The sequence below is a fragment of the Gadus morhua genome, chromosome 7 (assembly GCF_902167405.1).
Source record: "Gadus morhua chromosome 7, gadMor3.0, whole genome shotgun sequence".
Lineage (NCBI taxonomy): Eukaryota > Metazoa > Chordata > Actinopteri > Gadiformes > Gadidae > Gadus > Gadus morhua.
Genome location: NC_044054.1, coordinates 19,573,770 through 19,598,064, shown reverse-complemented (window position 1 = coordinate 19,598,064; position 24,295 = coordinate 19,573,770). Strand labels below are relative to the sequence as shown.

The window sequence follows — 24,295 nt, the reverse complement described above, 5'->3', positions numbered from 1 at the left end:
CTAATAAACGTGCTCAGTGAGCAATTTGTCAACATTTCTGGATTGCGTCAGTATAAACCCAATTGTTTTATTGTTCCCCGTTTATTTGGGTAGCTTTACAGGTTTATATAGGCATACAAATGTTGGTATCGGTTTGTATTATCCATCTCAATTCAGGGTTTATTTCGAAGGAACTCGGTTGTCTTTAAACGTTAACGGGTGTTGCACTTACATGTGCGTCCTATCGGATTTTTGGCAGCAGTAGGTCTAGATCAATTATTTTATAAATAGCCTTACACATCAAGGATTTTTTTAATGTTTCAATAACCAAGTGGTTTATAAAGTTGACCGTTTGTGTGGTTATTCTGATTTGTTTTGATGTGTAAACGTATTGCGTCCTAATATCGCCAAGAGATGGCACTAAATGAACGCAATCTTTATCTCTACCTCAAGCTTAAGCAAGACTACAGCGCCATCCGATGGAAAGTCATCTATTGCGCACGCACATATTTCTGATTCCCTCAAACTATTGGGATTTCGTCCAAATCGTAAAAAATCTCACCATCCATTTCGGAAGCATAGGAATTGTATTGCTAGCAATGGAGTTTTTGTCAATGTTTAGCATTTAATCGTGAAGTTATTTGTACATTATACATTGTCGACGTGTTTGAAACTGCCATAGCGTTTCTCATGCGAGACTTGGCTAAACAACACTTTCATTTGCCTAGGTCACGGTCAATTAACGTTTGATTGGGATTTTACATTCTACACTCTGTCGATGCATGCAATAAAACAATTATATGATGCATTCTTATGTATAAGCCCTTTAGACAAAATGCATACTGTACTGTCCAGCATGTTTTCCAAACCAGTGACACTATTTAATTAAAGATTTGATTAAAATAATTGAATTCATGTGTCCCCAGTGTCTGCAATCTACCAGTAGCCATCCCTGGACAATGTGTACTGCATCTCTACTCTATTCACTTTGGATAAAAGCATCTGACATCTGAATAGAGAGCCTAATTTAGATTCAGGACTCTCTCTCAGAAACACCACAATACGACTGTGAGGGGATATTTATATCGGGAAGGGTCTAGTGTGACACCAAAGCCTGACAGGGAGTGGTCTACTGCGCCACATAGGCAGGGAAGGGTCTCGTGGCCCACCAAGGTCTCACAGGGAAGGGTCTAGTGGGCTACCAAGTTCTCACAGGGAAGGCTCTAGAGGGCCATTAAGGCCTCAAAGGGAACAGTCTAGAGGGCCACTAAGGCAGAGAAGGGTAGGGGGTGAATGAAGAGTAGACCTGAAGTTGATGATGGTAGTCCGATCTGGCCTTGAAGATATCGGGCTAGAAGGCCGACAAGCCCCCATTATGTTACAGTCGGCCTAGGGGAACCGGTCAGCAACAAGGATGATGTCCCTTCCCTTATCTGCCTCCCACGAATGCAGACATACAAATGGATGCTGAACCCAGAGGACAAAGCAGTCATTTATACGACTGAAATGAACCAAACTGGAACTGAACGATTGTTGCTGAGTAGGGAGAGGCAAAATAGGTGTGGTTTGGTTTACTTTTGATATTTAAACATAGCTACCAACTAGCCAGCCAATCACAAGGAGGGACATTAATACCAACCCTGATAACTTACAACGACGACCAAGGGTTAAAACCACTTGGGTAAAACAGGGATATTTAAAAATTGCTTATGGCCAGTAGGCAATTTTAACAATGCATTATTTATCAAATGAACAGGCAGTGCACTCATTTATTGTGTCCAGAGAGCAGTGTTTTATCAATATTGCAGAGACTTTAACTCATGTACCTTTGTTTGCATTATGCACCATTGGCTAAAAACTCCCTGTTCCATAAAATATAGCAAATTAAATTTTGATGGATGATTTTTTCTTCATTGCTATTGTACTGATAATGATGAAAGCTTATTTGTTTGTGATATAAGAAACGTAGTCAAAATGATGATGCTTTATTTTTCTATTATATCTGCAGAAAAATCTCCAAAAAATTCAAGTTAAATGGAATTTAATACAGTAACCTCTTATTCTAACAATATAAAATATAGCTGGGCTGCCTATAGTAACTAGCAGATGAATGGGCAGTTAAAATGGGGGATGTGCTTAAGCAAAATGTGTGTGTGTGTGTGTGTGTGTGTGTGTGTGTGTGTGTGTGTGTGTGTGTGTGTGTGTGTGTGTGTGTGTGTGTGTGTGTGCGTGTGCATGCGTGTGCGTGTGCGTGTGTGTGTGCGTGTGCGTGTGTGTGTGTGTGTGTGTGTGTGTGTGTGTGTGTGTGTGTGTGTGTGTGTATGCCATTATTATATCTATATGCATAGTTGTATCTCATTCTTACCTCAATCTTCTCTGTTCAACCCCTCCATCCCCTGCATAACTCTGCACCCTCAAATAATACAACAGACAAAAGGGTGCGGCAACCATGACTCCGCCCACCAAGAAAACTTCCCACTCTGATTAATATTAATGACAGTTTATTCATTCTCTTTACTCTCACACCCCAGTGGGGATGGTGGCAGAGTGAGGCAGAATAAAATGAACGCTGTATCCAGTAAATGCATCAGAAATGCATCAGAATATGTATATATATATATAATATATATATATATATAATATATATATATATATATATAGATATATATATATTGTTAACCCTGCCTCCGGTCCGGAGACATAGCAGATGATTAAAGTTCCTTCTGATTCAGCCCTGTTCTAAGTATGTAACTTATCTCTACGTTTCTTTTGAATGGAGTAGACTGCCCTCTGGGGTGGAATATATATTTCCTGTTGGAACCAACTTCACCTGTGGGCATGCAGCACTATGATCACAATTCCAGAAAAAAAAAATATTTCCCATCCCCTTTTCTCCCCAAACAGGGAATAGAGTGAGGGCACAGTGTGTCAATAATCTGTGGGATGGTTGTAATCTCAGCTGTTTGGCTTCCTTACCCAAGGTGTGCTAACGTATCACACTCTGATAGGGCCAGAGAATGCCGATGGGGATTGAAGAAGCACAAATACTCAAATACAACACAGCAAATTCAGTAAATATGCTAATGGCCTACACAAACCCGGAAAGCCCTCTGAGAATTCCAGGTCTAAAAATAACGTTCTTGTTGATATATTATGATCATGTCTTTAATTGAATGGCGGCATGGGGAAGCAAGGGCCAGCCTCTGGTCTCTTCAGCTATTCCACTCAGGTGCATGGACAGCTGCCAAATTGTGGAATCACGGAATCACCTCCAGCATACAGGGATGAACGATCACATCAGCAAGTCGACCACTCCCATTAACCATATGTAGCCAAGCATTCACTCAAAGGTTGTAAGGATTCAAGAAGGCCAACACTGTACCATGGATTATTAAAATAACATTCAGGGTTGCCATGATGACCTCCAAAATGTTCTAACTATAGGAACACTATCTCCTTAACATATGATGACGTATGGCTGTTTCTTTGAACATTTGGATGGTTGCGATTCGGTTGCGCGGCTAATGTCAATGTGGATACAAAGAAAGGCAGGTTCACATCATTATTTCACCATAAACCCCTAATAAAAACAAAAATGATGGTTGCTTTATAACCTACTGCGGAAGCAACGGGCGTCATATCTCTGTAGATCTTATGGAAACTACAGGGACACAATAATATGGGAGGGGCCCTAGGCCAAGTTTCGTTGCTTGTAGCAACAGAAGGGAGGGAGGACTAGACGGGTCTGTTAACCTGACTCATCTAATACACAGAGGTACCCTGTGTAAGCTGTCGGATCAATATTATCATTATTCATTAATTACCCAGCCATCATGATTTATAAGAGTCTCTCTCTCTCTCTCTCTCTCTCTCTCTCTCTCTCTCTCTCTCTCTCTCTCTCTCTCTCTCTCTCTCTCTCTCTCTCTCTCTGTCTACCATGGGTGTAGTATTAGAACATAGAAGAAAGACTCCATTGGTCGTGATCGTGTCTCTTTATTAAAGCCACAGTGTCGTTGTGGTGTGTTATTGTGATGTGTGGGGGTATGGACGATTAGTTGAGGAAACATGTTCGACCAACGTCGAACATGTGGTGTTGGACCTCTATGCATCCTCATGTCAGATGGTCCCTGATATTTGTACATCAAACACACTCACACCCATATCAAATGCTGATGCCTGATCTCTAGGAACTCTGCGAACATAGATGTTTTGGCAGATTATTTCATTGAAAGTGTAATAGCCAAGGCCTGAAGATTGAAGATCCTCTTGAATTTGTGAATGACCTTTTTGCCTCCAACAGCTGATTACTACACAGGAGAACAGGGAGTACTCCAGTTGAAACAGAAGTTTAAATTATGGACCATAGAGGACTGGGGGTGGGGGGGTGTTCCCAGAAAGGCTGAACCCCTTGTTCTTTTCCCACATACTGTTTGACACAAGCGCCCCATATTGTCCCTGTTTTGCTCAACAGTAGAGGATCTGGTGGTAACAATGATGTGTAGGGCGGAGGTTTTTATGGCACAAATTACGGCCCTTGATACCCATTACAGAACATGTGTAATGAGAAAATCTCCAATCCTCTCACTCTGGTATCCTAAAGGAATGAGATTTTTCGTTAAAAACCTCACCTCGTCATCAACCCTCACCCACCAACGCACCCCACCCAACACCAACATGGCTGATCATGAATAATAAACCATTGGCCATTTGGTCGGTGAATAATTTAGGCCGTGACATACAAATTACATCGGCCCTTGGCCGAAAAAAATAGATAAGGGCGCAACTACGAACGAAAGCAATTTTTTTAAAGGCGGAAAGCAATACCTGAAGGTGTAGTTCTAAGCCATAATCACATGCATGGATACTGACAAGAGGCCCGGTGCAATTATTTTCGCAATTAAATAACTGTTTTGTCTTGCAAAGCATTGATTTATTTTACTCCAGTAGGTGCTTGAATCCTGCACGTTCACATGTATTCCGTAGGAATCCAATCATTGTTTGTGGGAGGTTTAATGTGAAATTATGAGTAGGCTACTTTCAGCTCATAGGCTAAATGCTTTAATCAGGAGAGACAAGTATTTAAAATTAACAATAAATACTAGGCTAGCGATTAGACAAGAGATTAGATCAAATTATTCTTTATGGGGGACGATGGATCCATGAAGTATGTCGGGTATGAGTTCCCCCTGATGCCTACGCGCTGCAGGTGGCGGCGGACTATGGATGGAGTGCTTCGGCCCTGGGGGATGTTATCTCTTTTGCCGTAGACAGGCGGAGCTTAGTTCCGGAGGTGAAGGGGATGGCGGAGGGTTGCAACGAGTCACTGACAACAACAGACAAGCGACGAACACGATTTAGAGACGTTTATATACGTTTATATATACTTAGATACAATTTTAATCTTGTGAATACATGAGTTCCTGATTGGTTTAGAGTTGGAGGGGAGCGGCCTGCAATGACACACGGGATTTTAGAACCGAACATGGATCGATGATAAACAAAGGGGAACGTAATTCCGTTGAGAAAATGATAACATTTTCTCATCTACTGGGCAGCCGTTTGCATTTGTTGAGCTGTCAAACCTTAAATTGTCTTTCTTCTGCAGCATTTTGTGTTGAGCCCAGGTGAACCTGTTTGGGTGGAGTGCATGTCAGAATATCTTTGTCAGATATGTGCAGGTTTTTGTGTAGGCCTACTCTTTTTACTTTTCATGTGTTTGTGTGAATGTGCTTGAAATCATGTTATCATGCTAATTTAAGTAAGTATTGTATTATGTATTTCCACATTCAGCAGAATACTGATGGAGAAGTCTACTCTATTTCTTTGCTTGGGTAAAAAACTATTGAGTATTATGTTTTGGTGATATTTGATAGATTTACCCAGGCCAAGCTATTCTATGTTCTTTCACCACTTCATTGCCACTTCCTGTTGTCTTGTTCTTTCCCGTCTGCCGTTCATGTTCACCTTAATGTCTACCCTGTTAGTTCTCTCAGGTTTCCCATGGTAACAGCCCATGGGTTCTAGGTGTGCGATGCTAGGTGTGTGAGGATTGCTATTTTTGGTGGAAGAACTTCATTTGTATGCTGAATCACTTTTTGTGCTCCTTTGCGTAGGGGCCCCTCAACTTATTTGTGCAGGCGTACAAGCTCACACAACCTCTGCTTAAATGCGTCCATCTCTAATAAACCAAAACAACAGCAGCAGAAGAATATTGTAGCCTAGTAGTAGAAACAGCATGCGATACGGCAGCTGAAATCCTCCAGTCACATTCATATTTTGAGCGCGCAGTTCGCCACGGAGCTTCAACCTTTCAGACACTGCTCGGAGTCTAACTGACGAATCCACACCGACCACAGGCTTGTATAGGCAATTCCAGGACGGAATGGTGTGTGTGTGTGTGTGTGTGTGTGTGTGTGTGTGTGTGTGTGTGTGTGTGTGTGTGTGTGTGTGTGTGTGTGTGTGTGTGTGTGTGTGTGTGTGTGTGTGTGTGTGTGTGTGTGTGTGTGTGTGTGTGTGTGTATGCGGGACGCAGCGTCGGTGGGCATTTGGTGACATGTTGTGAAGAAAGTGAAGGACCTTTTGTCTCTCTCTTCGCTTACGGGGTTTATTTACAATCGAGTGGGGGGGATTTATAGGAGTGGGAGGGATGCTACGACGCAAATCCAGGTATGTAGCCTAATCTCTGCTTTCTCGGCCAATTTTTTCTTCATTCCGCTATTCCATATTTCTCGGTATAGCCTACGTTTGCTGTGACTAAATGGCGATAGAGCTGCTGTGCATAAAGTGAAAAGTTATTCAGCAAAACGAGCGTGCGTGTATCCGTGCGTGTCCTGAGAGAGAGAGAGAGAGAGAGAGAGAGAGAGAGAGAGAGAGAGAGAGAGAGAGAGAGAGAGAGAGAGAGAGAGAGAGAGAGAGAGATTTGCGACTTAGGCTATTGTTAACTATGTAGTTCTTCATTTGTGTGGAGTGGTGAGTGTTTCGCCGAAAAATTAAATTTCCTCATTGAGATTCGTGATTTTCCCATTTCACTGCATGATCAGGTAGGCTCCGGTTCATTTTGTTGGATTGTTGTTTGGTGATCGAATTTGATATCGACCCGTCATGGGCTTAGAAACGAATCTAGGTGTTCTTCATTTCTGCGGCGCTGTCCAGAGCCCTGAAACCAAGCAGGGGAAATCGATGCAAAAGTTTCTGAACTAAATCTTATATGTTGCGTATTGAGTCTGTGTATGCATTCAAACACTGGATCACTAGGTAGCAAGGTAATTTGAAATGGTTCATAATTGACCTAGGGCCTAGGCTCTCTCCAACTCTCTTTCTCTCTCGCTCTCTTGCTCACTCTCGCTTTCTCTCGCTCTCTCTCGCTCTCTAAACGTCTGCTACATTTGATAGATTCTTCATCATTCTTTAATTTGTGGAAATAGTACTTTTTGTAGGTGAATCTATAACACATGGCTGGCTCATTCACTTTTAAAAATTCTCCTTAAATTTTTTGAGAAGAGTAACATATCCAAAAGCATAAGATGCACGACAGATTATACTGATTGTATCCAAGACACACAGTGGATAATGTTGTCGTGGTTTTCAATGACAATCAGTTTTAACATCTGATCAACTTAGTGGATGTTAAAAAAATTATGTTTCTCATTGAAAGAGAAAGATTTCCACCAAGCCTATGATACATTTTGATACATTTATCAATGTTCTGCACTTTTACACAGCATATTTTGAGCTTCTGTGTTTTGAATTTCTTGTATTTTTTTAGTAAATCAAATCAATTTTTAATGACGTTGATAGGACTACCACTGATACTGTTAAAATCACAACAGCTAATAATAATAATCATAAATGTCCCTAACTTATGAATCTGTTAAATATTTGGAGGGGTCATTTTTCAAAAATGTTGTTGACAAGAATGAGCCTTTCTTCCTGGTAGAATGTGATGAATACTCCCAACTCAGTTCTTGGAATTCACACTGTTGGAGGCAAAGTCACACCTTCTACTGACAACTCTCTTTTGAAGTCAGTAGAGGAAGCAAAAGTGGGAATAGAAAGACAATGAAACAAAACATATAAAATATTAATTAAAGTTGAAAGAAAAGAAAAAATATGGAGGACTATGTATAAATAAATATGTACATGAATTAACACAATTGACTATAATAAGGATATTGGCCATATTTAATGTAAAGTTTGGGAGACACTGCATGTTAAATGTGGCTGTCGTGGTCGCTAAGCAGACAAGGGATAAGAAATATAGTCAGAAAAGGGGAAGACAGAATGGTAAGAATGTGGACAGTAAAGATCTTTAGCTTGCAATGAAGAATCAGTAAGTGAATTATACCCATACACATAGGTTGACAATTGAAATAATCAGATTACTCTTCAAATGCTATGATTTCAGTCACTGAATGAATGAAGAGGCTGGAAAGTGTTGTGTAAGCCTACTTAGGCTAGTTTGTGTGACAGCTATAGCTCTGGATGAGTAACAATTCAGCAATATCACACGAGAGAGAGTGCTGGTGTACCGAATATCAGCACGGCTGTGATTCGGTCAAAGGTACGAGGCCGTATACTGCATGCCGAAGATAATCACAGCCGTGCTGATATTCAGTACAACAGCAAGACTTCGAGTGTGGTATTGCTTTTATACAAAGTTCTACAAGCACAGTAATAAGCAACAACAGATTATGATTTGTTTGTTAATTTCATGATTTATTTGGCTCCGCCAACAAAAATAGATCCGCAACTGGACTGGGACTGAACTGTTACCAAGCAACACATAAACACAGTAGCTACCTTGTAACGCCTCTCCAAACCTACCACCCCCTTTACTTGAGGATGTTTTTCAATAGAAAACAATGTGTCGTAAATTTCCTGTATACGTCTATTTGGCTGAGTGGAAAAACTGATACTGCCCGAGAGGTGTGCCTGTAGGGGTCATGTTCCAACACAGCGAGTATATATAGCAGTTGGCTGAGTGGGAGGAAAGGTGGGATGACAAAGTATTATTGATGCTTTATCAGCGTTGACAACGAGGTTGACTGATTCAGGTATTCACCTCCACGTGCCTCAGTTTAGGCTCCAATACACCATACACCACGCGAATTAAACATTTATGTCATCATTTAAAAAACACAGACGCAAACATGCATGCACACGCACACGCGCACACACACACACACACACACACACACACACACACACACACACACACACACACACACACACACACACACACACACACACATACAAACACACACATGCAAACACATGCACACATGAAAACATGCAAATGCACACACGCACATACACACACACACACACACACACACACACACACACCTTTATAACTGTGTTTTTGAGGGTCGGTGTGTTACTGCAATGTGAAATATGATGAAGAACAATTGCATGACTATGTTATGGAGGCAGTTGAGTTACAGAGACATGCACTACCGCTCAAACAATGTCTAGCTGTGAGTTTGCTGAATGGAAAGGTGTAGGCATTAAGCTTGTATACCGTTGCCAGGCTCACAAACACTATCCCCAATGAGAAACATGCTGTTCTTGTTTGCTGACTGTTATTGGGTGGTATGAAATAATTCATGTCATCCTCGATCCTGCCATCATTGTCATGTCGTAAAACTCTTTCTTATTCATAAAGTCTTTCTCATGGTGAATGAGAAATGAGAAACAATCAGAGGCTTTTCTTTGAGATGCATGTCCAGCACATCATGTGGTCACTTTTTATCGGTATGCAAGAATAAAGCATAATCCAGAAAATGATCTGCACACTTTACTTGTGATAATCCCCCTCAGATAATTCCCCATCCATATGTTGAATGTAATTCCTCCTTGGGTCCAAACTTTTAGCTCCCATGAAACCAAGTCTTATTTATAACCGTGTGTGTGTGTGTGTGTGTGTGTGTGTGTGTGTGTGTGTGTGTGTGTGTGTGTGTGTGTGTGTGTGTGTGTGTGTGTGTGTGTGTGTGTGTGTGTGTGTGTGTGTGTGTGTGTGTGTGTGTGTGTGTGTGTGTGTGTGTGTGTGTGTGTGCATGCATGCATGTGTGCGGATTAGGCGTTTGAAGATCTACCTTTTGCTTGAGCCTGTGGCACGGCCCTGTCGAGGAGACTCCCTCACGTCAGGCACCTGCTCTGAGCCCATGCACCACGCTGGCCGCTCAGCAGAGCAGCCTACATGCTCCACTGAGGCATCCCTCGTGCTAGATTGGGTAATTTAGTTCTGTGTATAATAGAATAGGTACAGCCAGGGAAACGCAGGGATCAATTTCACCAAATCCCGCTCGAAGGGATTCCACAAATATGTTATGTCTGTGTTACGACGTTAACAAAACAAAAAAAAGAATTATGAAATCTATTAAATTGTCCGGAATCCCCCAGCTATGGTGCTCCGTCCCGCTCCCCTCTTGCCCCGTCAGCTGTGACAATCCCAGCCTTTGTTTTGCCGATGAGAAGCCACATTCTTCCGAGGGTTTGACCTCCTGTGTGCGTCTCTCACCACAGGGCCGGCAGTGAGGACGCGACCCGACCCATGGGATTGGTTAGCGGATCCGGCCGCTAGACACTTGGACCACACTGTTTGTCACCCGCTTGCTCCGGCGCTGATCTGAGGGCAAGAAACAACCGTTTTTAGTGGAAGTGTTTTTTTAACCAGCGTGATGGATGTAGCTGGATAGCGATAACCGGGGAACCACCACATTTGGCCACATTTGGGATCCTACTCTGTGGCAAAAGGGCATCTTTTTATTTGTTAATCAGTGAGTATGACTTCTTGGATGCGTTGTTTCTGGTGTTTGTTGGAGCTCATCCGTTGGACAGCAAATCCTTATCATCCTTATATTGAGTGTTTCGAATGTTTTTTGAATGATTTTTCTCCCTCCATGCAATTCATGGGAATTCCTGCGGCTGTCAAGGAAGAAAATAAATGAACTATAAACAACTTCAGAATACCTTCAGCCTGAGAAGCACTCAATAATTGGGTCTCAGAAGTATTTCAATTGTTACAATTCCAACATAGGGGAGTCATTAAGATAGACATAACCTCTAGGAAGTGAGTATCGAGAAGGAAACTTAACTCCACACATAAGGCTTCAAGTTGTCAAGATCTCTGGTAGTTTTGTTTATTTGAACAAAAAACCTGAGGGCACTGAAGTATACAACAGTGTTTGGAGCATAATAACACACCAACGTGGAACTGTGATGCTTTGTGACTTGGCCTGAGACTGAAAAGGTGACACTTTGAAAATGTGAAAAACCGAATTGTAAAGAGAATCCTACAGGAATAGATTGCCCAATGTTATCAACAGTTATGTAGTGTTGATGTGAAAGTGTTGATGAAAGACACACAGTAATTAAAGAAAAAAACACTTTTACCTGATGGCACACCGTACATAATGGTCCCCCAAAGGTGTTATCCATCAAATACAAGCCAACATCTGATTTTGTTCCATGCATGTGTGTTCCCCGAACCCAAGTCCATTTGTTTAAATTGTGTTAATGCAGACAACATTATAATTGATTTGACACTTGGAATATTTCTCAGGAAACTCAGATCCGATATAGCATATAATATTGATTCATGCAGCTGGTATTTGTAATCAAGGGGAGAACAAACACTAAACAAAATAAGGATAATGACAGAACACAGACAATACCATAATCATACTGCAATATCAAACACCTTTCATAAGACTTTCTGTAGAAAAAAGATTTTCAAATGAGAGACTAGGTAAAGGACCAAGCATATTCTTATTCTGGCCCCTATTTATAGTGTGCATTAAGCTGAAGTGGCCCAAAACTACGTTCCTCACACACAACTGAAGGTACCTGCGGCTGATGTTTTAATGGAGTGCTTATAGCCTGCGGTACATTAGAATACAAGTCACAAGGTGTCTCAGTGATAGCCCATTAGATCAGGGAACCAGACTTCCTTGGCCATGAGAGCAACAATACTATTCTATACTGCCCCCTATTTTGTTGGAGTGTGGAGGACTGACTCTAGCCTTTATCTCTTGACCATTCTAACAGTAACCACTGTCCAAACCAAACCAACCTGCTTCAGCCAGCCGTGAGATGGTGACCAATCGAGACTTTGTGACTCTGTTGCTGATCGCCCTGCCCTGGTCGCTCCTCATCTGGCACCTAAGCAACGGCAACCATACGGACCTCTACTGGAAAGGAACGCCGGGTATATATCACCTCTCTTCATCCTTGAGCCAGCTGCTTTCGCCCAAAGCCTCTTACCATTAACTGAGACCCTTTAAAGAATAGGTCTATTATGGCCCTTGGGTGATGAAACCCCGGTGCCTGGAGGCTGGGAGTGGGAAAAACCTAGCTACGACTCTAGTTATGAAAGTTATCAACATATAAAGGAGCATGTTCTATACAGATCCCCAATGAGGGAGTTTTTCTATAACTAAGAAATGCATAACGTATGGAGCCTAAATGTCCAGAAGCTAAAAAAGAGTATCTGGAGCAAATACCAAAACACGAATATCAATCAGATCGGCGTAATTTAGTGTTGGCTGCTACTACTGCCCTACTTTTGATTTGCGGAAGTCTGCAAGAGGGTCTACCAAACAGGGGATGGTCCATTGCATCTTGCAGCTTGAACTGCTCCAAACTTGATTGATCAATATTTAATATCTACAATACAATGGCTCTAGCATGCAATGTGCAAGGAAAGCGCCCACACTTTTAGCCAAGCAATAGGTGGGCCTCAAATGAAGACGGGTATGCACGTTTTCCCGCTAACAAGGTTTAGCTCCTTCATCACATTTGTTTGGCATTGGAATCATGGTTTTGTAAAGCCTCATAGCATAATTACCAAAGTCATATTTTAAGGTTCATCATTTATTTAGCGTAAAATATGCTAGATGACTTAGGCAGATAGTGAAAATGGAATGCAGAAAGCATTCTGATTGGCTTAGAATATAGCCAATGCGGCACAGTGAATCAGCAATGAAGGAGAGTAGAGTAGGGTAAGATATAACAATTTGGCCAAAACATGACTGCCCCCTCGGTGTCCTGAATGCCCACCCCCCCCCCCCCCCTTCCCCACAGACAGAAGGAACGGCAGCCGCCCTGCCTCGGGGGACCCCTCCTCCCCCAGGGAGGGCTGTGCTCCGTGGGGGAGGGCGGCGGCGGGGGCGGGCGGCGGCATCATGGAGGCGGTGCGCACCGAGTACGTCTACAGCCGGCCCCCGCCCTGGTCCGCCGCGCTGGCGCCCCTCTACGTGATCACCGCCACCTTCCAGCGGGCGGTGCAGAAGGCGGAGCTGACGCGGATGGCCAACACCTTCCTCCACGTGGCCAACCTGCACTGGGTCGTGATCGAGGACGCCCGCAACACCTCCGCGCTGGTGCGCCGCCTGCTGAAGGCCACGGGCCTCAACTACACCCACCTCCACCTGGAGACGCCCAGGGTCCTGAGGATGACTGGGTCCTACCCGCGGGGGGGCATCCAGAAGAACTTGGGGCTGCGCTGGCTGCGCCTGACCATGGGCGAGGCGCCCCCCGGGGTGGTGTACTTTGCGGACGATGACAACGTGTACAGCCTGCAGCTGTTTGAGGAGGTGACGACAGACATGCTTTTTTTCCCCGAGGAGGGGCGGGGGTCTTTGAGATGATAACCTAGAGAATTGAAATGTTACACTGAATTGTGTCGATTCTCTTTTGATCTCCAATTTATTCTAAATCTGCCTTTTTGTTCCAACAAATAGTCTGATTTTCATGGATAGGAGTGTGAACATGGCCCCGGTTGAATAGCTACTTATTTGAAATGCATGTAGAACAAACATGGACTTTAGAATCGTTAATTGCTACGGGTCAGGTTAGCAGTAAGTGCTCGTCTGCCTTTTTCCATTCCGCACAATTTGGTATTGCGTGTACGGGTGACCCCAAGCACATGATGGTTCTTCCTCCCTGCTCTCTCGCTCTATCCCCACGCCGCCCAGATGCGCTCCACCACGATGGTGTCGGTGTGGCCCGTGGGCTTCATCGCAGGCCGGAAATACGAGTCGCCCAAGATCAACGCCCAGGGCAAGGTGTGCGGCTGGGTGACGGGGTTCGCACCGAATCGGCCGTTCGCCATCGACATGGCTGGCTTCGCCATTAACCTGAAGCTCCTCATCCGAAAGTCTGAGGTCGTCTTCAAGCTGCGCGACGTCAAGTCGGGTTACCAGGAGACCAACCTGCTCAGTGCGCTGGTTTCCCTCAGCGACCTGGAGCCCAAGGCGGATAACTGCACCAAGGTAAGCCCAGGGAAGGGTCCCCCCCTTCTCTGGGGGGCTGGGTTGGAAACAAGGACATTGGAGTGAAGGATGTCAATGATTTATGCGTCACCAATCGGTGTCATCCGCCGGAGATTAGAAGCTGTTGAAATTGTGTGTTTAGTCGAATTGTCTGTCACTCGCAGGCTTAGCCTCCTAGACTATTTTCAAATATATGCTCCCATGTTTCTTGAATGGGGCCGTGTTTCAACATTGTCATGGTTTATCGATTGTGTGAAGTCATCCTCTCTCTGCTCGGATGTGCGAGTGCATAGCCCATGTGTGTGCATGAGACATCTTTGAAGACTTTTAAAGAAAATATATAACGTCATGTGTCCTCATCCATCTCATGTGCTCTCCTCCCTGTGTTGAAACCAGGTGCTGGTGTGGCATACCAGGACAGAGAGGCCCACACTGGTGAATGAGGGCCAGCGAGGTTTCTCAAATCCCGAGGTTGAAGTATGACGACATGTACCGGGCAACCCAGGTAACCACACTGATATGGTGCATTTCCACAGGCGGTACGCTTTGGCCCAGCACGCCTTGGCTCAGTAGTGAAGGTGCTGTATAGCCCAACTCAGTTACGGCTCGCGTTTCCACCGCCGACAGTACCCTGCGATTAAGCCGTATGTCGATTGCCGCGGCAGCTATGTAAGCATTGTGGCCTCATAGCATCCTGACACAGTGTAGCCTGCTAATAAATCCAAGGAAAAAGAAGAACGTGACACAATGAACAAAGAGCAACAATGTAGGATGTCGAAGAAGGACATCAAACTTTTGAGTGACATTTTCTTCAATCAACAAAGCTTTCGCTGTTTTTACCCTTGCGGGTATTGTGTTTGTTTGTTATTATCCCCGTTGCACGGAAGAGACGGTTCTGTCGACTAATTAACGGACGGCGTGTGTAGCTCGAACATGCCGGCATCCTTTCAGGCGTCTTAGTACCCCAACGGAGGATTACTGCGAGACGAGTACGGCTCAATACGGCTCAGTCCGGATCATGCCCACTTTTGCACGCGAACCATGCCACACCTTTGCATACTGAACCGACCCGCACCCTCCGGTGGAAATGCCCCAAGATAGTATTATTCTTGTCCTGATTCTTATCCTAGCTAGCTTTGTTGAATACAGTGAATGGGGTAAACCTAGCGATTGTAAATGCTTGGCACTTGGTTCTATGAACATCTTTACTGTACCGACAGTGATATATTGTTTCTCTTTCTTCTGACAAATGTACTTATAGTAAGTCGCTTCGGATAACAGCGTCTGCTAAACGCCCTAAATGTTAATGTAAAATCATGTTACGTGCGTTGAAAAGTTTAAATAATAATAATAATTTAATGATAATAACCTTTCATCGTTTGTTACATTTTATTATATTTTAAGCATTGAGACAAAGGGACACCATACCATCAGTCTGGAAGGCGTGAAGAGGGGGTTCAGCCACACCATAAAGAGCTCTCTCAGCGACCTACAGCAGCAGGCCGGGCCCCTGCTCGGCAGAACATAGGGGCCCTTTTTGTTGTCGCGGCTCCTAACTAGTTGTTTGGGGCACAGGGCGGCCATGCAGGGAAGTAATTGGGCCCTTGTCTTGTGACAAGGCAGCAGCAAATGACAATCAGAGACATGATGGAGGGCATTTCTGCAATATTCCTGTTTTTTATGTTATGGGGTATATGGATTTGTGTGTGCTACTGAATGTTAACTGTAGTTTGATAGTAGATGGAGATGGATAGATTGTGTGTATATGCAGACTTTGTGCTGCTTTGTCATCTGCGTTCTCTCGAACGCTTAAGGGAGATTATAAAGGCTAATCCAATCACACACACACTAGTGGTTTGGTAATGTCGGGAGATGGAGTATAGGTATCCATATTTGGACAGTTGATTGGGTTTGATTGACTTGTTGCAATATCTTGCGAGCCGAGGGAAATCAATTCATATTGTCTTTACATGTTCCAGCACAGTTTAGAGAGAGGTGTGTTTCAAAGGTTCCTCACAAAGAAACCTACCTTACCTGCCATGTCCTTCCAAAGTATGAATGGGACTTTTTCTCCAGTATGGATTGGATTTGGATGTGGTGCTGGTTCGTTTTGTGTTTCTTTTCCATCCACTATTTATATGATCGTCTGCCTAAGGGTTTCCTCCATCGGTCATTGAGTTCATTGAAGTTACTTAATACTATTCCAAACTTTTGTAACTACTGCTGTTGTTCTGACAGCACTTGGGTCAACATGAGTCAGGGTATTTTCATTTTTTCAGAGAAATGTGCCAACTTTGCCTTTCTTTTAGAGACTTTGTAGTTGTTATGTGCAGTACTGTGCAGTATATTCACAAATGACGATGGTAACACTTTACATACATTAATTAACCATTAATTAACATTTGTTAGTGCAGTAATACGCCTTAGTGAATAGCATTAGCATAGGCGTTAGTGTTTACAAGTGATTATGAGTAGGGGGCTAGGGTTAGCCCTAGCCATATTAAATAATGTATCAATTGACACCATCAGTAAACGATGACCCCATTAGTTGATTACTAGACCATTACTTTACTGTTAGTTAATGCTTATAACTGCATTATCTTATGTTTATTAAATGAACATATGTTATTAATGTTCCCAATGGATGTGTCTCATGCTGATCATGTTTTAGCATTCCAGGAGGCATTCCACAGACCGATGGTGAAGCATTTATTTGGTTATTTTTGGTCCATGTTTAAAAGGGCTGGCATAACAAAGAGGTACGGTTATACATGTTATAAAAATCCCTCTCAATGTAAACCTGTGTCTGGGTTTTTTATTTTATATTAAATGGGCATTTGATTACCTATATATGCGAATGTCTAAGCAAATACCCTAGTCTGTATGGTCATTTCATCGTCCAGTAATGGTAGGCAGGGACAAAACCAAAAACGTTCAAACATACAAATAAATAATGTGGCAACACATTCACTTGATGTCGGCGGTCATGCCCAGGTCGTGCGTATCTTCCAGCTGGATCTTGTAGTCTGCTTCTTGCTCCTCGAATGCGATGATCTTCAAACACAGTAAACAACACCTCAGAGAGGGAGAGGGAGGGAGAGAGAGAGAGAGAGAGAGAGAGAGAGAGAGAGAGAGAGAGAGAGAGAGAGAGAGAGAGAGAGAGAGAGAGAGAGAGAGAGAGAGAGAGAGAGAGAGAGAGAGAGAGAGAGAGAGAGAGAGAGAGAGAGAGAGAGAGAGAGAGAGAGAGAGAGAGAGAGAGAGCGCAAAAACAAGACCAAGTGGACAAAATGATTGCGACTGATTTATATTTCAGACCTGATTCATTCCACTGTTGAGAAAGGGCCCCGGCAGATAGAGGGCCTGCTGGGGCCCACTGGACCAGTAGCGGCCAAGGTTCAGCCCGTTAATAAACACAACTCCTCTGCCCCATCCCTGCGGTTTCATAAAAGAAAAAGGAAAGAAAAATGGACTTGTGCTCAACAAAACACATAATTACGTTGCCAACGTTTCTGGGGAAAACAACATGAACAGAAGGCGTCAAAGCCAGTGTATCATCACTTTGGCATTCACTCACAGGAAGCTTCACAAATGTGTCACTGGGGTAGCCGTAGGCAAACAGTGCTCCCATGAGAAAGGCAGGGTAGAGGGGTACCTCGGGCCGAGCTTTCCACTGCGCCCGGTAAAGACTAGGACAAAGCATCTGTCACTGTTTTATGCACACAGAAATCCTTTGACAAAGTATTTTTACATTTTTTGCCGTTCGCATATAGGAAGTATTATCTCAACAAACCTATCGATGAAGCTGGGTTTCATATCAAGGCTGTAGATCGTGAAATCTCGCAGAGGCGTTCCGTTTAATAAAACGTCTCCCACCAAGCCTGCAACAAAGCATAATAAATGAACACGAGCGTGCAGGCGACGGATGCGCGTTCAACGAGGGAGTGGTTTGATGGGAGGAAAGGCGGTGGAGTGGAACTATAACCTTTGCGTTGCTTGTCAAGGTCTTTGCCACGGTGTACCCGGCCACAGTTCTCCACCAAAAGGCTCAAAGTCCGCTTCCCCTTTTGGGGGTGAAATGATTTTTTGTTTGGTTTTATGTCAGTGAGTCACCAGTCACGATACATCAGCCCACCCAGGCAGGCAATGCTAATCAAGAATGGCAGAGTGTTGATAGATGGATAGCCTACCTCGCCATCAGGGACTGCCATCTCTAGAGTGTTGCGCTTAAAAAACCCAATATACCTTCTGTCCACAAAGACCTGAAGAAGAAAAAACACATTTATTAAGGCAGACAGAAAATAAACTGAACGAAATACAGTCAAGCTATTGTTAATATGGGATAAGTCTGTCAAGCACATCACTCTCACAAGAATTTAAGTTAGATAAAAAAGTTGAATCCAAACTAATTTTTCATTTGTGGTTGAAGACCACTCAATAAACAAACTGTCAATAATTCATATTAAAGGCAATGCTGTATGCATCTGTGTGTGTTAATGTTTTTATCTGCGTGCGTGCATGTGGATGTGTGAGTGTGTGTGTGCATGGGTGTGTGTGCGTGCACCAACTTTTGTTTTTGTGAGTGTGTCTGTAGTGTGTGTGAGTGTGTGTGCATGCATGTGTCTATGGTGTGTTGGTGTGTGTGTGTGAGTTTGCACAAGTGTGTGCATGTGCATGTGTGTTAGGATTTGTGCACATGCGTGTGCATGCGATGGTGCATGGGTATGCGTGAGCATAAAGAACGTGTCTTGTAAAGGGATTCCATGGTAACCAGACTATAGAATTCCATGGCGGCTGTTGAAAGGTCACTCACCAGGGCACGGTCGCGAACATTGTCCCCAGACTTCAGTAAGCCCCCGCTAGTGATGGTTGTCTCATACAGTGTGTATCCTTGCGACTGGCCGTTTTTATTATTCACTGGTAGGTTCTCCATATTGACCGGTGTGGCGGATTTAAACGGCTAAGATAGGGAAATTATATTTTAGTCAGATTTTAAGTTTGCTCCAAATACGATTTGTCATAGAAAAAATAGATCCCAGCAAATCTACAGACACATACGTAAATATATAGGTCTACATACACAGACACACACACACGCGCGCGCGCACGCACACACACACGCACACACACACGCACACACACACACACACACACACACACACACACACACACACACACACAAACACACACACACACACACACACACACACACAATAACTTTGCACTTACTTCTTCAGTGAAGCTCAGAGCATCCCACAGGGACAGGTGGTTATACATGATAGCTGGCTCATAGGGCTCTCTATAACGCAGTGCAGGCATATCAGGCACAGACTCATCACCCATAAATAAAGATACAAACAGGTAATCAGGCAACGACGTCTTCAACTGTTTCTGTGTAGTAATCAGGTCATAAAACAATGATATTACATAGACACAAGACACAAAATAAGAGTCATGGTGTGCATATGAAGTGTTTTGTTGTAGCTTTGTTCTGACTCACTGTTGTATCGACTGAAAAGATCTCTAAGAAGATGGTACTTCGGTGTGTACTCTCCTGCCTCAGACAAGGGAGCGTCATAATCTGGAAGACACCAAAAAAAAGAAGTGGTCAAACAATTACCCTGCACTGCCATCTAGTTCACACGATGAATAGTGCGGCTTTGAAATAAAGGCAAATATGCTTTCTAATAGGACATAAGACGGACAGAAGCAGACATTATACAAATGGTTTAAGGCTAAGGCAAAATATCACATAGCAACCAACCATAGCTTGGAACTATTGCTTTGTATGAAGGGATTCCAAGTGCACCACTCATAAAGCCAAAACTGGTGCCTCCGTGGAACATGTAGAGATTGATGGACATTCCTCTTCTCAGAATCTCCCTCACAGTGGACACCATGTCTACAACAAAACAAAGGTCACGTTATGATGCAACTCATCTTTGGCCCTCGCTGCCACCAGCCAGGAGCGCTGGAGGCAGTTTTATTAATGTAAAAAAAAACATTAGTTTAAATGTGTTTACTCTGATATTCCATTTCATAGTAAACGTAACCTTAGCCCAATAGTGCTGCCTTTTCTGAATCAAATCAGTAGCACCTTTCAAAGATGTCCGTCACAAAGGTCCTTCTTACCTTCGGGAGCAAGCACATGGTGAAGATCACCCCAGGCGTCGGCCATGCCGCTCCAGATGTCCGTTACCATGGCGGGGCTGTTGGGCTAACACACAGCACAACGGAGGAGCTATACAGTGATCACTTCTACAGTGATCCCCACACTATGGCAGGACTCCGGGCGTCGGACAATCAGTACTGATACCTGGACAGAGTTCAGCTCCTGCATGTCCTTCGTACGGAGCTTCCAAAGCTTCATCGTTCTGATGGCTGCCAGAGAAGGGTTATACATTACGGTCTGTATGTGTGTGTGTGTTTGTGCGTGTGTGCGTCCTAGTGTGTGTGTGTGTGTGTGTGTGTTTGTGCGTCCTAGTGTGTGTGTGTGCGTCCTGCTGTGTGTGTGTGTGTCTGCCTGTTTGTGTTATTTACATTTAATTGTTTAATGTAATTGTGTGCGAAGGTGCATGATTCCATGTATGTGTATGTGTGCTTGAGTAAGCGTATTTGTGTGTGTATTTGTGTGTGTGCTTGAATTGATGTGTATGCCTGTGTCCTTGAGTGTATAATTTAAATTAACATCTAATTGTTTAATGTAATTTTGTGCGAACGTGCATGATACCATTTATGTGTATGTGTGCTAGAGAATGGGTCTGTGTGTGTGTGTGTGTGTGCTTGAATCTATGCCTGTGTGTCCTTGAGTGTGTAACTTAAAATTAGCTGTAATTTTTTGTGTGTGCCTGCGTTAGTGCCTCCATGTGTGCCTGCGTGACTACATGACTCTGTGCATGTGTATGTTTGCTTGAACTTTACCCATGTGTAATATGTGTACAATGAATGTCTTAGTGAAGTATACCTCCATTAACACCGCCTGCCTTCAGTCCATTGGAAAGGTCTGATGTGAGCAGCATTTCACTGACACCCCTGGACGTCAAGGCCTTTGAGAAAACAATACAGTCACACAACACACCCGCATTACCTGTACCTATGTGTGAGGTCACATGGCTCGCTACCTCCTTGATGAAAGCCATATAGCGGTTGTCCTTGGCATAGGACCCATAGCTATCGTCCAACTGTATTGCAATGATTGGGCCTCCCTTCTTGAACTGAAATCAAAACCGTAACAGGGGGTTATGCAAAAGAAAATCCAAAACAACCACATATTTCTGTGAAGCTTGTCGCCTGCAGTGACCTGAAGTGGAACTATTTTTGGGATGAGCTTATCAAAGAAGACGTTGACGGCGTCCGTGAAGCCCGGGTATGTTGTCCTCAGCCGCATGTTCTCATCTTGAAGAAGCCAGCTGCATACAAATTTAGTGAAAGGCAATCAATCTCTAACGCAGAACAATGTGCACTTTGTGCGGCTGGGTCAATTGGCTTCTGTGTGTGCAAATTTCTAAAGTTTATAAAGTTGATAGCTTCATTAATATTTTTTTACGCAACATTTTTTCAGGAAATTGCTGATTCGTTAACCGATTTATTTCGTTTTTATTGTTCACCAGTTGATTATCGTGTACACAGAGTAGATAGCACCACATGTTTTCCACACTCGCTGAAAGATGAGTCATAGTATGTATCACAATAGATATTAGAACCTGAAGAAGCTATAGAAACTATAGAGGTTGTATATGAAAACATTAGACCAACCTTGGAAGTCCGCCCAGGTCCAGCTCAGCAGAGATATAAGGCCCTGGTCGCAGGATTACCCAGAGTCCCAGCTCAGCCACTAGACTGATGTAAGACCTGCCATCAAGACCACAGAACACTATCAGAGAAAGAGTTCAAACTCAATCAATACCAAAGAGAGAGATAGAAGGAGAGAGGGCACAAATTCCCACTCCGGAAATGTATTAATTGTGACATCCCAAACACAAGTAACCAAACACATTATCCCTGTCATCTGGGACCATCTAGGGGGGAACAAAAACAAGTTATCGAAAGACCCCTTCTCTAATTGGCTGAAATTGTGTCATGTGATATCATTTGCCATACAAACACTTACATCAGCACTAATAATAGTTTTTATATTCAACTTTAAGATGCATATAGGGCATTGGCCACACAGCCGCATATCTCCAGGGTTGTAAGTCTGAAAGCCTGGGCACTGAGTTTGCGGCCACAACACTAGCTGATACAGCATCCCTTGGCTGCTCCTTACTCTCCAATAGCGCTAATTGCCCTGCTGCGCGTTGCTGTTGTTGTGGAAATGCTGCATCGGTTGTCAGGTGGCTTCGTCCCCTACCTGGTCTCCCCTGGGCTCGGCGGCTTACGGGCGGTAATGGTGAGGACGATGATGATATGAACGTGACACCAGACGCAATGTGGGGCATTCCCCAAACACACCAGAGCTATTGATAACTCAGCACCCTAATGGCTGTAAGGTAAGTCTGGGGTGAGCTGGATGGCTGGATGGCTCACAGATTCCATGCAACTTGGAGCTTGTGTGAGGGTCGATTGTGCGGACAGACAGACAAACAAGGAACAGATTTCGGCGCTCACTCTAAGTCCAGCTGAGTCTGAAAGTTGAAGACGTCTCTCTCCGGCTGATGCAGACTCCACGGCACATATCTGCAGGGATTCAAACCAACACAGCCCAGAATCCCCCCCCCCCCCCGCTCTATGTTAGTATGCTAGTACTCATTCCATCAAGCGACCCCAGATCCCCCTGTGAATATGACAGCCACACAAAGAGGTTGTTTACAGATGTCTGCCTTACGTGGTGATGGTGTTGATGCCACAGGCCTTGGCCTTCATCAGACGGTCCCTCCAGTATGCGCTGGGGACCCGGAAGTAGTGCACGGACCCCCCTAGGATGCGGAAGGGCTCCCCAGCTAGGGTGAACTGAGAGTTGTTGGCGTGCAGGCCCAGTTTCCTGCTCAACCTCCTCCCCCCCACTGGTGTCCTGGAGAAGAATTGGGGCATTTGTGTCTCGTTGCGTTATCCGCCCATTATGCTTTTGTGTTTTGAATAGGGCACTCATGACATGAGCGAAAGGAATTTGCATGGCACAAGTAAAAGGACAAGAATCTTGTCTAAACAAGTAAATGGGCAGTATGCGTATTTATAACAAGGCATAGGACGAGGCATATGCAAAAAGATTTCAAAAAATGCAAATGAGTGTAAAAAAAAGAAATCAAGTCTTAACAATCAACTTGATTTATCTTCTTTATGCTTTTTTTATTTGGAATGCCTACAGTTTTTCCAATGCAAAGACATTACCATAGAAAAACAGCAAAACCAGTCTCATGAAAAAGTTTAGCAGCATAATGTTGTAGTAATGTAGCAAATAAGATGCAACCCTCGTTGTTCGTGCAATATGTATACTCACCCTAAATATCGGTACATGATGAATCCAAAGATGCTCAAACAGATAAAAGCATATTTCCTTTTGTGGGAATTTCTTATTCTCAAAACAACCATTGATAAACTTTAAGATGCTTTCCAATAAACGTCCGCTGAAATAAATTTAGTTGGGAAAGCAACAGACCCAGGAACAGAGATGGAGAGAGTGTGTTGTCTGTGTGAGGTATGTGTGTGGGTAAGAGAAAGAGAGGGAAAGAGAGAGAGTACAAGTTGTGAAGAGAGAGAGAGAGAGAGAGAGAGAGAGAGAGAGAGAGAGAGAGAGAGAGAGAGAGAGAGAGAGAGAGAGAGAGAGAGAGAGAGAGAGAGAGAGAGAGAGAGAGAGAGAGAGAGAGAGAGAGAGAGAGAGAGAGAGAGAGAGAGGGTTGGGGGTGGGGGGAGGGAGTTATGTCTATGTTGAGGGCTTTTCAATGTGTTAAGGGCCTCATAAACATTGTAAGATACCCTCAATATAGTTTATTTTATAGTATTATATTGTTATATTAATACAACTGTATATGAATATATTTGTATATTACAATCAAATATGATTTATATATTATATTATTTTATAACCTTAGCTTCCTTATAATAAATGA

General features: G+C 43.6%; 2 protein-coding genes across 2 annotated transcripts; one reads left to right on the top strand and one right to left on the bottom strand.

The window, feature by feature from the left end:
• Nucleotides 1-10,482: 10,482 nt before the first annotated feature.
• b3gat1b (beta-1,3-glucuronyltransferase 1 (glucuronosyltransferase P) b) lies at nt 10,483-16,322 on the top strand. The gene is made up of 6 exons (XM_030360916.1): nt 10,483-10,757; nt 12,028-12,187; nt 13,063-13,574; nt 13,956-14,252; nt 14,649-14,757; nt 15,657-16,322. Exons 2-5 carry the CDS (start codon nt 12,073-12,075, stop codon nt 14,733-14,735), a joined length of 1,011 nt encoding a protein of 336 aa, XP_030216776.1. The 5' UTR covers nt 10,483-10,757; nt 12,028-12,072; the 3' UTR covers nt 14,736-14,757; nt 15,657-16,322.
• A 618-nt stretch (nt 16,323-16,940) lies between these two features.
• LOC115547013 (beta-galactosidase-1-like protein 2) lies at nt 16,941-23,899 on the bottom strand. Its single transcript, XM_030360915.1, has 19 exons — nt 23,686-23,899; nt 23,074-23,259; nt 22,857-22,925; nt 22,005-22,100; nt 21,550-21,658; nt 21,371-21,463; nt 21,214-21,295; nt 20,566-20,630; nt 20,382-20,466; nt 20,014-20,151; nt 19,750-19,830; nt 19,479-19,588; nt 19,063-19,209; nt 18,440-18,511; nt 18,235-18,313; nt 18,043-18,130; nt 17,827-17,938; nt 17,568-17,684; nt 16,941-17,306 (listed from the first exon to the last, which is right to left on the bottom strand). Exons 1-19 carry the CDS (start codon nt 23,775-23,777, stop codon nt 17,220-17,222), a joined length of 1,908 nt encoding a protein of 635 aa, XP_030216775.1. The 5' UTR covers nt 23,778-23,899; the 3' UTR covers nt 16,941-17,219.
• Nucleotides 23,900-24,295: the final 396 nt, after the last annotated feature.

Coding starts and splice junctions, on each gene's coding strand:
- b3gat1b (XM_030360916.1), top strand. CDS start 12,073: ATGGTGACCAATCGAGACTTTGTGACTCTGTTGCTGATCGCCCTGCCC. Junction 12,188..13,062: donor CTACTGGAAAGGAACGCCGG/GTATATATCACC, acceptor CCTTCCCCACAG/ACAGAAGGAACGGCAGCCGC. Junction 13,575..13,955: donor GCCTGCAGCTGTTTGAGGAG/GTGACGACAGAC, acceptor CACGCCGCCCAG/ATGCGCTCCACCACGATGGT.
- LOC115547013 (XM_030360915.1), bottom strand. CDS start 23,777: ATGGTTGTTTTGAGAATAAGAAATTCCCACAAAAGGAAATATGCTTTT. Junction 19,831..20,013: donor AGCAATAGTTCCAAGCTATG/GTTGGTTGCTAT, acceptor GGTGTCTTCCAG/ATTATGACGCTCCCTTGTCT. Junction 17,685..17,826: donor ACACATTTGTGAAGCTTCCT/GTGAGTGAATGC, acceptor ATGAAACCGCAG/GGATGGGGCAGAGGAGTTGT.